The 13,770-nt window shown below is 33.9% G+C and overlaps 1 protein-coding gene across 3 annotated transcripts in view; it reads right to left on the bottom strand.

Moving 5' to 3' along the window:
- Positions 1-13,770, bottom strand: part of LOC103785882 (ankyrin repeat domain-containing protein 36A-like) — a 132,795-nt gene that overhangs the window by 39,759 nt on the left and 79,266 nt on the right. For 2 of the 3 annotated variants that reach the window (XM_063594781.1, XM_063594782.1), the window contains exons 40-46: positions 10,390-10,603; positions 7,839-8,022; positions 5,796-6,710; positions 4,239-4,391; positions 2,655-2,725; positions 2,223-2,316; positions 1,695-1,724 (exon numbers count right to left, since the gene is read on the bottom strand). In XM_063594781.1, the coding sequence (XP_063450851.1) occupies positions 1,701-1,724; positions 2,223-2,316; positions 2,655-2,725; positions 4,239-4,391; positions 5,796-6,710; positions 7,839-8,022; positions 10,390-10,603 (1,655 nt within the window). In that variant the 3' untranslated portion in view covers positions 1,695-1,700. Of the gene's footprint in view, positions 1-930; positions 1,095-1,694; positions 1,725-2,222; positions 2,317-2,654; positions 2,726-4,238; positions 4,392-5,795; positions 6,711-7,838; positions 8,023-10,389; positions 10,604-13,770 lie in introns of all 3 variants that reach the window. The other variant, XM_063594779.1, reaches the window with a different exon arrangement.

Raw genomic sequence — 13,770 nt, 5'->3', positions numbered from 1 at the left:
CAGCAGTTTTGTGAAAGATAATTTTTCCACAGATGGGGGTTTGGGGGATGGTTTCAGGATGGTGATTCAAGCGTATTACATCTATTGTGCACTTTATTCCTATTATCACTACATTGTAATACATAATGAAATAATTACACAACTCATCATAATGGAGAATCAATGGGAGTCCTGAGCTTGTTTTTCTGTAACTAGATGGTCCCATCGTGAAGAGATAGGAGACAATGATATATCATCAGGCATTAGAGTCTCATAAGGAGCATGTGACCTAGATCCCTTGAACGTGCAGTTCACAATAGGATTTTCACTCCTGTGAGAATCTAATGGCTTTGCTGATCTGACAGGAGGCAGAGCTCAGGTGATAATGTGAGCAACGGGGAGTGGCTGGAAATACAGATGAAGCTTCACTCGCTTGCCTGCCACTCACCTCCTGCTGTGCAGCCTGCTTCCTAACAGGTCATGGACCTGTGTGTGGCCTGGGGGTTGGGGACCCCTGCTATAGAGGATTCAGATTTAAATTCAGAAGTTAGAATGAAAAAGAATTATATTCTTTATCTAAATGATTTCACAGTTAACTAAGAGAAAGTCAGTATATGTTGAAAAGTTTATCAGTGTTAATAAGAATGAAAAATATGTACAATATGCAATTACTATTAAATATAATTTGCCCATAGTTGCACACTGAATTCATTATCATGGCAGTTAAGTATCAGAGCTTCTGGTTTCTCACTCTTCATTCATGTATTCAGCAACCATGTGCTAACGTACTAGGACAAGCACTGGAATTACAAGATAAAGATGATACGGTCCACCCCTCAACAACTGTATGCTATAATCTGAAAAAACAAACAGGCAATTCCCATACGGAGTCATACATACAATTACAAGCGTAAGACAGCACTTATTGGAAGACATAGAAGGGATACTAGCCCAGGTTTGTGTCAATATTGTAGGCTTTTTGGTAGAGGCAATTCATAGGTTGATATCTGAAGGGGAAGGAAAGCACACGTAGGATAGAGGGAAGAAGTAAATGCAAACAGCTGGAGGTGAAGACGATCACTGTGGAGCTCCATGTAGTCTAGTTTGGCTGGATGCTAGAACAAAGGTGCAGAGTATGGTAAGTGGCGAAAGATAAGGCTGAATAACTTGACAAGAACCACACTGATGTGAGAGTTTTGATTCCATGCTAAGGAATTTTCAACTTTTCCCAGGGGCAAAAGTAAACCAATGACAAAGTCAATGACTAGAGATTTAAAATGTCACTGGTCAAGTGACTGCTTGTGACCTGTAATTGCTTAACTAATTATTATCACATGAGTGTGGGGTCTGTTAGCCTTAAATCACTACCTTAACCTTGAGAAGTTGATGATGTCTTTGTTTTGTGAGAACAGTTTCAGTGTGCAGGCTGACAGTTCTATAGGGGTGGCAGAAGAAAAGTGTAGGGCCAGAAAAAAAGGGATACACAGACTTCTTGTGATTTTTTAAAGCTATGGAACATGATGAATTAACAAAGTATAAGTATACCCTTCACTGTGAATGTTTATGTTTTCACATCTTTCACTAGATGTGTGTAAGAAAAAATATTTAATGTAGCATTTATTAACCAAGCAATTGAGAGAGAATACCATTCACTACTTAGAGTTTATTTCAGAAATCAATGATTTGAATTTAATTCATAAATTTTGGCAACATACCTTCATCTAGCTCTCAAACACCTGCAGCATCTGAAATAAATCAAATATTACTTATAATGTTTCAGTCAAACAAGAGACATTATCATGTAAACCCACTGTAAGTCAAGGAGCATCTGTACTGTAGATTGATCATCCCTAATCTAAAAATCTGAAATCCAAAATGCTCTACAATCTGAAACTTTTTGAGCACGGACATGACACCACAACTGCAACATTCCACACCTGATCTCATGTGACAGGCTCTGGGGAAAACAGTAAAAACTTTCTTACCTGCAAAAAATTACTGTAAAACATTGTAGAGAATTACCTTCAGGCTATGTACATAAGGTATATATGAAACATAAATGAATTTCATGTTTAGACTCAGGTACCATCTGCAAGATATTTCATTAGGTATATACAAATATTCCAAAATCTGAAAAAAATCTACTTTTGGGCCCAAGCATTTTGGACAAGGGATATTTAACCCGTCCTACCAGAAAAATAAAATTCCTTTTCAGTATGACAGAAATTAAGAGATCAGCTTACCAAACTTGAATGCTGCAGGATTTTCTCAAGCCGCTCAATTTGGTCATCCTGTTTTTTAATAATTTTTCTCATCATCACATGTTCTACTTCAAGCCTAAAATGTGCATTTTAAAATAATTACTCTCACACATAATTTTTTTTAAATCATGTAAATTCTAAACAAACTTCTGAAGGTATAATTACACAAATTCTTAGCAATCACAAAAGTAGACGATTGGGCTACTGTGTCATTTTTCTACCTGTGTTTTGGTGATAATATGCAAAATTTAGGAATAATGTAGAAAAATGATGTATTTCAATATAGCTTACAAATGAAACTTTTTTGGCTTCACAAAGACATACTAATTATCATAACTGATACAATTTTCATACTACAGTGCTCTTTTGCTTTATAAATACTCAAGTTATTTTGTGTGCTGCTTCAAATTTTACTTTTGTGCGTTGCCTTCCATCTCCTTAGTACATCTTATAGTAGCTGTAAGTTGATCCTGTATTTCTTGAAACTGAAACAAAGAATTTTTAAAAATTACATTTGGAAATGACCTAAATGTCCATCAGTAGATGAATGAATCAACAAAATATATATAAAATATTTTAGACTATCACAATCTTTTTTATTTATAAAAGGTCATAATCTAGGAGAAATCATCCCATTACCTGTTTTTTATAATTAATTTTAGTGGGACACTGCTACACCCCTTCAGTCTGCATATTGTTCATGGCTACTTTTGTGCTGTAACTGCAGGGCCGAGTTATTGCAACAAGGATCTTACGGCTCACAAAGCCTTACATAATACTATCTGGCCCTTTACAGAAAAGTTCACAGACCCCTGCTCTAGGACTAAAACACAACATTCTTCTTGCTTTTGAATTACATTTTATCAGTTAAATACTCAAACTTACAAACTGGTAAAATGTGGAAAGATAAAGGATTACATCAGGCTAAGCATTTATATTTTGAATTCCAAACACTACCACATCAACTATAATTTTATTTTTTGTATGTATGCATTTAGTTTTATTATAGCAAAGCAACTTGCACATTTTTAAATATTTAAAACTAAGCGTCATCTTTTCTTTCTAGGGAAACAACAAGAAAATTTAAAAACAAGCAGGAACAAAATTAAAATCGGCAAAGTCAGTTCCAAATAAGATCCTACAGGATCTTATTGACTCTCCCATTGAATAGCAGGACTCAGGTCATCATTAGGAGAGAAGTAATTTAAAAGCGTCATCTTAAACTGCAAAGGTGTCCATTAAACATGCCAAAGGAGAAGCCCTGTTGTCTAAACGCCCACTTAACCAACCCAAACATCTCAAACCCATCCTTTGCTGACCTTCTATAACCCCCTTTTTAGTTTAGCTTTTTCTACAAATAAGAGAAAATAGATACATGTTGGCAAATGCGAACTGTCCATATTCATATAGAGACAGAGTGTGCTCTCTGAGCCCAATACAAAAGGAGTAATGATTTTCATCGAAATAAAAATTTATTCAGTAAAATGGCCTTTCTGAACAAGTTAACCTGAAATCTATGAAATAAGTATACACAGGTTCTTTATACATTCAGAAAAGTAGAGACTAAAAAGAAGATAATTTTCTGAAACATTCCATTAGACATTATCCTCTGAATTAATCTGGCTTGCCTCACCATGCCAATAGAGAAATCATTAAAAATAGACTGTTTAACAGGAAAAAAACTCTCTCAACTTCTGTGAGAAATGATGCATAATTCTCAACTTTCCTAAGGTTAAATATTTAAGAAAAAAATATATGTATAAAAAATGGCAGAATGAAAGCCAGAGATCAAGATATAGGTGCATTATAATAAAATCTTAATAAAATTAATAATAAGGAAAATACAGAAGAAAGCCATCCACTATAAAATTTTAATAACATTAATTATCATAAAAATACAAAAGAAAGCCATCCACTAAAATTAGTACCCCAAAACACTTTATATTAGTTAACTAGCTACAGATTAACAGTTGTTGGTGTGCAAAGTTGCATACATACTTGACTTCTCATCTGGTCTAATTTCTTCCTTGAATCCTGCATCCCATTTTCTAAATAGGTGCAGTGACGCGATGAAGCATCCAGCAAAGCTTTTGTTGCTGATCCTTTGTTTAAGACATCATCTCGTTTTTGTTGAAGCTGTCTCACAGCTACCTGATAAGATGTTATTTTTGTTACTGATTTTACAAATCACCTTATTATTAAACCATTAATAATATTTAACTCTAAAGCATACTCTTTGAAAAATATCACCACACAGACCGATTCACCTTCTTTTCCTCATGTGTACACATTCCTGTGTATTACTGAATCCAGTTAAGGATACAGAAGGTGTTATCTTCCTGCCAAACTGGTATTGTTATTCACACAACATATTCAGCCCACTAGTCATTCCTCCCTTGATGAATCTGCAATGCTTAAAAACCTTCTGAAGTCTCAAAAAGAAATGAGTATGTGGGTGAGACTGATGGTAGTAAATTATACATTGTGCAATGATTTCCCTCTTTTTTTAAATTAGAAACTCAAATCAACCTCAGAGTTCCTCACATTAAATCATCTGCTTAAATCCTTCCAATAGATGTCTATCTCAGAAGAAAAGTAAAATTCCAGTGGCCTTAGATGCTCTAAGTAACCCGCCCTCCACCTCCCGCCCTGACTCAGCTGCTATATCTTTCCTCTGTACTCACTCCATTCCTACTCTACGTGAATCCTGCCACTCCTCGTTAGTCTGAAATCCTCCTTAGTCTGAAAATGAGGATCCAGTGTCAAACTAATAAATCACAGATAGCTATGCCTCTCTTTGTCCTGGACAAAGTTATATCCAAATGATAGTAATTGAGCCTTGAAATAAAAATTATGAGCAATTTTTTTATTTAAAAACTGAAAGTAAATTATAAATGCCAGTGGGAAGATTAAATCAAACATGATTTGGCTAAAATTTACTACATTTTCCCCATATTATAATAGAAGTAAAGTTAGATGCCTTGAAAGAATAGAATGATCATATCTATACATAATTTGAGATTGAAATAGTTTCAGATTTAAGTCAAATTGACATGAAGAAAAACAAAATTTTACCAACTAAGACATATTTAAAGCTACTGAAGAAAAGTAATTATGAAATAGGGAATACACTTCAGTTTATCTAGGAAATCTGAAATTCACTGTCAAAGTACCCCACTTAATTGAATCAATTTCAAAATACCATTTTAGGTATGAGCATTTCCATATACCTGATTTATCATAGTCTTAAAATGTTGCAACATAAATACATTAAAATTATTACTTCATCAGTGTAAGACTACATTATTAATGTTAGTCTATATTAACATTTTATAACTTAAAATTTTATAAGCGACACATAGATTTTAATCAGAGGAAAGCATCTCTCAGTTCTAACTTTGACTTGCTGGAGACAAGGAATGTTTCTAAGCAGATATATTTATCATATGTATCCTTTTTTATATTCAACTAGATCCAACATTCAGCTGTAACCAAATATTACTTTAAATTTTACTTCAGGAAGTTTGAAAAATACTTATTTTTCTTGATACTTACTTCTCTTTCTGCTTTCTCTTTTTCATATTGGCATTCTTTTTCTTTCGAATGATTCAATCCATTGACCAACATTTTATTGTCTTCTTCTAGTAAAAGACGGTGCTTTCTGCACTCAGCTTGAAGGTTTTGTACTCTAGCATCACATCTGGCTTGAATATTAAGTATTGCTTTTTCTTGATTGTCAGCTTTGTTGCGAGCATCATCCAGTTGCTGTTGAAGCAACATATTTTGTTTTTTTAGTTGACAAAATCTTTCCTGCTTTTCTATGCATTTTTCCATTGTATTGTATCCACTTTTGTACATTTTTTCAATGTCCTTCATTTGACTCTGTTTTTGCTTTAGCTCACTTTGCACGTGTTCAAAAACCAAAGCCTTTTCTTTCAGAGCCTCTCCTGTGTAATGGAGCTCAGTTTTGAGGACTCTGGACTTACTCTCAGCTTTAGAAAGTTGCAGAGAAAGAATCAGAACCTGAGAATTCAAATTTTCCTGTAAATGACAACATTTATCTACTGTGCCCTGGAAAGCAAGCTCTTGGTCTCTTTTTGATGAGTGACTTTGATCATGATCACATAGAGCAGCATTCAGTCTACAACGGTATGATTGCATTTCTGTTTCCAGTCTTTGCCTGCTCTCTCTTTGCTTCTCCAGTTTGGAACGGAGCGTTGTGTTTTCATCCGTCAGAGCAGCAAGCTGTCCACTATAAGAGGCTATCGTTTTTGCTAATGTTTCCCCATTCCGTTTTAGAGCCTTTTGAAGGTCTTCACGCTTTCTTTTCACAATTTCAAAGTCTTTTAAGTATTTCTTTTCCAGGTTTTGATTTTTTATTGTGTCTTTTTCCAGCCTGAGCCTGGCAATTTCATCTTGCATCAAGCGGTTTTCATGCAGCAGGTCTTCTTTTTCATCAGTTTCAGAAACCTAAGTAAAACAAAGCAAACTTGTAACTAGTATCCAATAGGATAACATATTGTGATTGCTTGTGAAATTAAATAATAACCCGTACATTTATACAATGAGAGGTTGCCATAACTGGATATCTAACTGGGAAAAAAGAAGTTGAGTCAAAACCTCAAACCTCATACAGCATAAATTCCCCAAAGTTCAAAAGTTTATTTGAAGACAGTGAATCCATGAAAGCAAAAAAGAAACCACTAGATAATTTTTTTAAATTTCAGGATAAAAAAAGGCTTTTACTGAATTACAACAAATTGCAAGGCATAAAGAATTAATAACTATGACCACATTAAAAAATTGGGTTTACACTCTAACATCTAAACTATACCTCTCCCTATAGTGAGAGCCTTAGCTTGGCAGATATTTGGACAGATGAATGACATTTTCCAAATTCTTTAAGTTCCCTTTTTCTCAAATATTGTATAGATATTCTACTTTTCTAATATTGTTACGGTCAGTTTTAAGAATGACATTTATTGATAAATGATAAGTCTAGGCATTATACTAAGCACTTTTACATGCACAAATCAATGAACTCATTTAGTTATAATTCTATAGCAAAAGGTTAAAAATATAAGCAAGCTGCAGGATTTTTCCCAGCTTTTCTGACTCTATTCCTAGTGCTCTTCCACCAAATCAGTAACTTCTGTGAGGTAGATATATACATACAAAAATAATCTTTTATTTCAAGACACCAAAAGTCAAGAAAATTAAATCTATAAAGCTCTTCTTAGAAAATCATGAGATTATTTGCTACTGTGATAACTTTTATTCCTTTTCCATAACATTTGAAACATAATTAACATGAAATAGGGGAAAATATGCTGAACTATGTCACTAGGAACAAAATACTTACAATATCATTAAGTATATATTGTAGAATAGCATTGTTTTCAAAAGGCCTTTGAACTAAAATAAAATATTTCAAGATTTATTATAAATAATTATAGCTATAAATGCCATGATTCATTTTTAAGATGAAATAAAATTTGGGGATTGTTCAGGCCTAAATAATATACGTTAAATGAAAGAGATGGTATAAGTAATATTAATAAGAGTAGAAATATGAAGTTTTACCAAACATTAATTTACCTGATTTGAATTATTTCCTCCTGTCTTCAATTCCACCTCCGCTGATTTGAGAGCCGGTTCAATTGGTTTTGTCACATCAGCTTCTATCCTATATTGCTCTTCTGTTATTCTTAACTTTTCCCTAACTTTTTGGTGCAACTCTTCAACATTTCTTCTTTTCTTTTTTTCTTGCTGTATGGCAAATCTGTAAATATACTTATCTTAGAATTTATCTTATCAGTGAGTACCAAGCTCTAATTTTTTATCTTGCCCAAATTCCTACCTAAGGGGTCCAGGGAGTCGTGCCCTACAAACCATGGATTCTCATCAGATGGGTTTTATTTAACCCTGTATATTGTGACTTGCTTTTCAATCTGACTCTGGCATAACCTTATGAGACAAGGAAGAAAATATTTAATCCAAAATATATTTCCTTGCCATGCCTTGAAATTGCCCTGCAAAGTCTCTTGTGGGAAAAATCCACATTCTATAGAGAACCACCTTTCCCCTTTGTTTTCCTTCCTTTCTATGCAGATCCAGGGGATATTCAGCTGAGAGCCAGGCACCCTTTTGGGTCCGATAAGAAACATTTTACAACCTGCTCTCTCTGAAGTCTGCTGAGAGATTCCTCTGCACAGTAAAACTTGGTCCCCACAATCATTTATCTTAACCTGAACATTTCTTTCCATTAATCCCAGGTCTTCAAATAAACTCAACCAATTGTCAACCAGAAAATGTTTAAATTTACCTACAGCCTGGAAGCCCCAGCTTTGAGTTGGCCTGCCTTTCTGAACCAAACCAATGTATTTCTTACATGTATTTGATTGCTGTCTCATGCTTCTCTAAAATGTATAAAACCAAGCTGCACCCCAACCACCTCCGGCACATGTTCTCAGGACCTCCTGAGGGCTGTGTCGGGGGCCACGGTCACTCATATTTGGCTCAGAATAAATCTCTTCAAATATCTTACAGAGTTTGACTCTCTTTGTTGATATTAGAAAACAAAACATTCATATGTTGGTTTATTATCCTAATAAAGTTTCTATGTTCTTAAATACTATTTTTCTTTCTAGTTCTCATGTTTTTAATTTCTTACCTCAATCTCATCCAAAGGGCATGTATAAGTTGAAATGTATTGATAAAAGAACATCCTGCATAAGTTTCTATTACTAGTAACTCTAGCAAATATTATGAAAAAGGATGTTGAAAATTATTCAGTAAAGTTACAAGATAAAAATTATCTTTTCTTCACACAGTAATTACTCCTCGATTAGGATGAATCATTTAGAGTTAATTAACATAAAGTTGCTTTTTATAAACAAGTTGATACATTCACTAGAAATACATTTTCATCTTCATGAAACATTCATTGCAAGTATCCCTAAACATAATTTACATTGCAAGATAGCATTTTCGATGTCTTTATGAAACATATATCAGCAGATTACTGTAATCCAAGACTAGGTTAAGAATGTAATATATTACCCTACACTTTTTAAGATTGTTTTTTGGGTAACACTTTAAGTCTATCCTGCTGATTAGTATGTACTCTATAACCAATTGTAAAATCTGTTTTGGAACAACACAAGATCTAATATTTAATTAAACAATAAAGAATAATACATGTCTTCAGCATAAAACTGAATTAATTTTATCTACATAGCAGAGAGATGTTGAATAAGCTAATCAGTAATCACTTTACATTTTACTTTTTATTCCCTGCATATTAAGAATAAAACTGGATACATTTGTTTTTTTTTTTTTTGAGAGGGAGTCTCCTACTATCACTGGGCTGGAGTGCACTGGTGCAATCTCTGCTCACTGCAACTTCTGCCTCCCAGTTTCACGCGATTCTCCTGCCTCAGCCTCCTGCGTAGCTGGGATTACAGGTACAACCACCATACCTGGCTAATTTTTTGTATTTTTAGTAGAGATAGCATTTCACTGTGTTGGGCAGACTGGTCTCGAACTCCTGACCTCGTGATCTGCCCACCTCGGCCTACCAAAGTGCTGGGATTACAGGCATGAGCCACTGCACCCGGCTGATAATTTTTAAAATAATTATTCTGGGTAAAGAAAAATATCTGTTTTATACTCTGTTGGTTGAATTATAAATTAATATGAACATCCTTAAGAACAATTTAGAAATACTGATCACAGATCTAAAACAGATCTAAAAAAGTTTCCATACTTTAACCAGAAGAATTTATCCAATGTAAATAATTAGAAATGTAGGAAACTATGTGTATATAAAAGATGTTCCTTGTAGCATTATTACAAAAACTTTTTAAAACCTAAAATTCAATTCATCAATTAAATAATGAGATTTCCAAAGGGTAAAATTCTATACAGCCATTAAAACTATGATTTAAAAGAATATGCATTTAATTATTAGAGAAGTATCACAATTAAGAACTTGTGATATTATATCCAATAATTTCACACTCCATAAGATTAAGAAGCTTTCTTCCCTGTTAAATCCTAGAAGGAAAGTTCGCAATTACAAAACTTCTCCTTAATGTCTTTAATATAAAACAAACAGTTCAAACATTTATTTAAAACTAGGTCATACCTCAAACTACAGAGTTCTTTTTCCAATTCAAGTATTTCATGCTTTAACTGCGATTTTATTCCTTCTTTTTCAGATAGTCTCTTTTGTAGTACACTAGCCTTATGTTTCAGTTTTCGAATTTTTACTCTAAGTTGCTCACAGTGATTATCTTTAAGTTCTATTAATCTTTTACATAAACAAAATGTATTTTTAATTTTCAATAGGTGAACACAATCTGTAACCAGGAAAAAACAAAGTAGAGATAAAATATATGAGTAGATTTTTGGATATAAAGGACTGTGCATTTTTAACATGTATTCATTCATACGTTGAACAAGTATGTACATATTGAGTGCCTACAAGGTGGAAGATATTATAGTAAGGTCTGCAGATAAGACAACACCTCTGCTATTGTTTTAGCTTAAAGTATAGTGAAGAACCAAGATAAAAAGGTGACAGTTATAAACTCAGATAGCTCCTGTAAAAAAAAAAAAACATAGTTATGTGATTGCATAAGATAATTTGATCTATACTTCACCCAGGGAAGATTTCCCTGAGGAAGAGATGCTACACTGAGAAATGAAGGATGAGAAAGAAGCAGTTAAGCAAAGAAGAAAGCAAAGCACTCTGGCTAGTTTGCAGCATGTGCTGTGCTGAAGCTCTGCTGCAATCTGTTACTAGCTCTGATGGAGTAACAGATACTGATTTTTCATCTTATCTGAATGAATAAAAAACAAAACAGACAAAATACATTAAACTGATTTTCAACACAGTGGACTTCAGGCAATGAAGATGGTAGGTGATCACTGAAAGACAGAAAACAAATATAGCAGGCCTTACAAATATCCCAGTTCTTTTGACAGAGTTTTGACGGAGGTTCAAGGCCATGACAAAGGGAGAAAATCTGACATAGAGCTGGGGTGATGAAGCTGAGAGGCCAGTAAAACCAAAGCAGATAGAGATCATGGGACAGAAAACTGGAGAGAAAAAAGCAGTACAGGAAACAAATCCTGGAGATGTGCAGAGATTCCCTCTTGGGTATTTAGTGGAGTAATGAAAAGTGCTTGTGTGCTAGGAAACTTCCCAAGAACAATGAAAAATAAAATAAAAAAAACAACAGTTAAAGAAAATTAGCAGAAACGATGTCTGGGGTTCACACAATGACTGGAAGAGGGTCCATTCCCATGAGCCAGGCCAAAATACCACATACTTCACAGGACAATGAATACTCAGAAAGGTCTTGCCTCAGGAGTGAGGAAATACCCCAAATCTAAAAGCAAGAATGGAAAGATTGTAAGTAAATCTCTGTACTCCAAATAAAACTCAAGATAATAAGTGGAGGCAGGGAAGGTTTTTTTTTTAAAAAAACACAAACCATACTTGTAGAGACACAAATTACATTGTCATAAGTAAAAAGTATAGTGGATGGAAATAAACACAAATTAGAGATAACAAAGGAAAAATTCCTAAATTTGACACGATAAACTGCAAGAAACTTTCAAGCAGCTAATAGATAACTCCTCAAATAAAAAAGAAGAGACAGAAAAAAAATTAAAGAAAAAATGACCAAAAATATTCTAACCTTAACACAAACCATAATCCCACAGATTCAGTTAGGAAGTGTCTGGGACAGAAAAAAATGAAAATGTATCATTGTCATTTTTTATACCATCTAGGATGTATAATATTACTGAAGGTGAACTGTGATAAGTTAAAATTATATACTAAAAATCCTAAACACTAAGATAGCAAAACAGTTATCGCTAATAAACCCAAAAATATATATAAAATTGAATCATAAAAAACAGTTGACTAATCTAAAGGAAAGCAGGAAAAGAAGGGGAACACAGAACAGTTGGGACTAATAGCAATCACACAGCTACCAGACAAACATAACTATATCAATAATCACATTATAAATGACACTTGTCTAAGAACCTCAACTATAATACAGACTGTCAGGCTCAGCAAGAAAGCAAGACCCAACTACAGGCTGCCTATAAGAAATGCACTTTAAATGTAAAGACACAAATTGGTTGTAAGGATGGAAAAAGATACATGCTAACAGTTGGCAAAGGCAGCTGAGCAGGTATGGCTGTATTAATACCAAAGTAGATTTCATAGCAAAAAAAAAAACATTCCAGCAATAAATAACAAAGGTCATGTCACAATAGTAAAAGGTTCAGTTAATCAACAAAACATAACAATCCTAAGTCTTTATGCCCCTAATAACAAACCAGCCTTGCAATATATGAGACCAAAGTGGATAGAACTACAAAAAGTGACAGACAATTTCTAGGTAATCTGAGGTTTCAATACCCTTTACTCAATAAGTGATAGAACAAGAAGGCAGAAAATCAGCGAGAATAGACTTGAACAACACTATGCTTTTCAAGTACCCACGGAACACTTACCAAAATAGACCATATTTTAGGCCATACAACAACTCTCAATTAAAGGATTGAGTCAGAAGGATTTAAGTCATACAAAGTATGCGCCCTGACCACAAATCAATCAGATTAAAGACCGATAACAAAAATAACTCTGGGAAATACACAAATATTTGGAAACTAAGTAACACACATCTAAATAACCCTGGGTCAAACAGGTAATGAAAATAGAAATAGAAAATAGAAAATATTCTGAACTGAATAAAAATTCATCAATCAGAATTTGTGGAATGCAGCTACAGCTGTACTTGAATACAAATTTTTAGCACTGCTGAATGTCTACATTAGAAGAGTCTTAAATCAATGACTTTGACTTCTACCTTAAGCAACTAGATAAAAGAAGAGTGACTTAAACCCAAAGCAAGCAGAGGAAAGGAAATAATAAACATCTGCTGTGGTCTGAATGTTTGTCTTCCCCAAAATTTATATGCTGAAAGCCAATCACAGATGTGATGGTATTAGGAGGGGGGATTTTTACAGGTAGTTGGTCATGAGAGCAAAGCCCTAATGAATGGGATTAGTGCTTAGTGCTCTATACAACAGACCCCAGATCTCCTTCACCCCTTCTGCCAAGTGAGGGCACAGAGAAAAAGCATTCATGAACTAGGACGTGTTCCCTACCATACACCAAACACGACGGCATCTGGATCTTGGACTTTGCTGAACCCACAACTGCGAGAAATCAACTTCTGTTGTTTGAACCAGTCTATGGTATTTTGTTATACTGTTGGTTCCAGAAGAAACAATAGAAAAAAATCAACAACACAAAACACCTTGAGGAGATCAATAAATGTGATAAAGCTCCATTTAGCCAGGCTGCTCAGAATAAAAGAAACCATACAAATTACTAATTTCAGAAATAAACAATGTGACATAATTATAGATTCTACAGATACTAAAAATATAACAAGATATTATAATTTCTATGTAAGTAAACAGGAACTTAGATAAA

This window comes from Pan paniscus, chromosome 12 (genome assembly GCF_029289425.2).
Source record: "Pan paniscus chromosome 12, NHGRI_mPanPan1-v2.0_pri, whole genome shotgun sequence".
NCBI lineage: Eukaryota > Metazoa > Chordata > Mammalia > Primates > Hominidae > Pan > Pan paniscus.
Note: the sequence above shows the minus strand (reverse complement) of the source record. Positions and strands in the feature narration are given on the sequence as shown.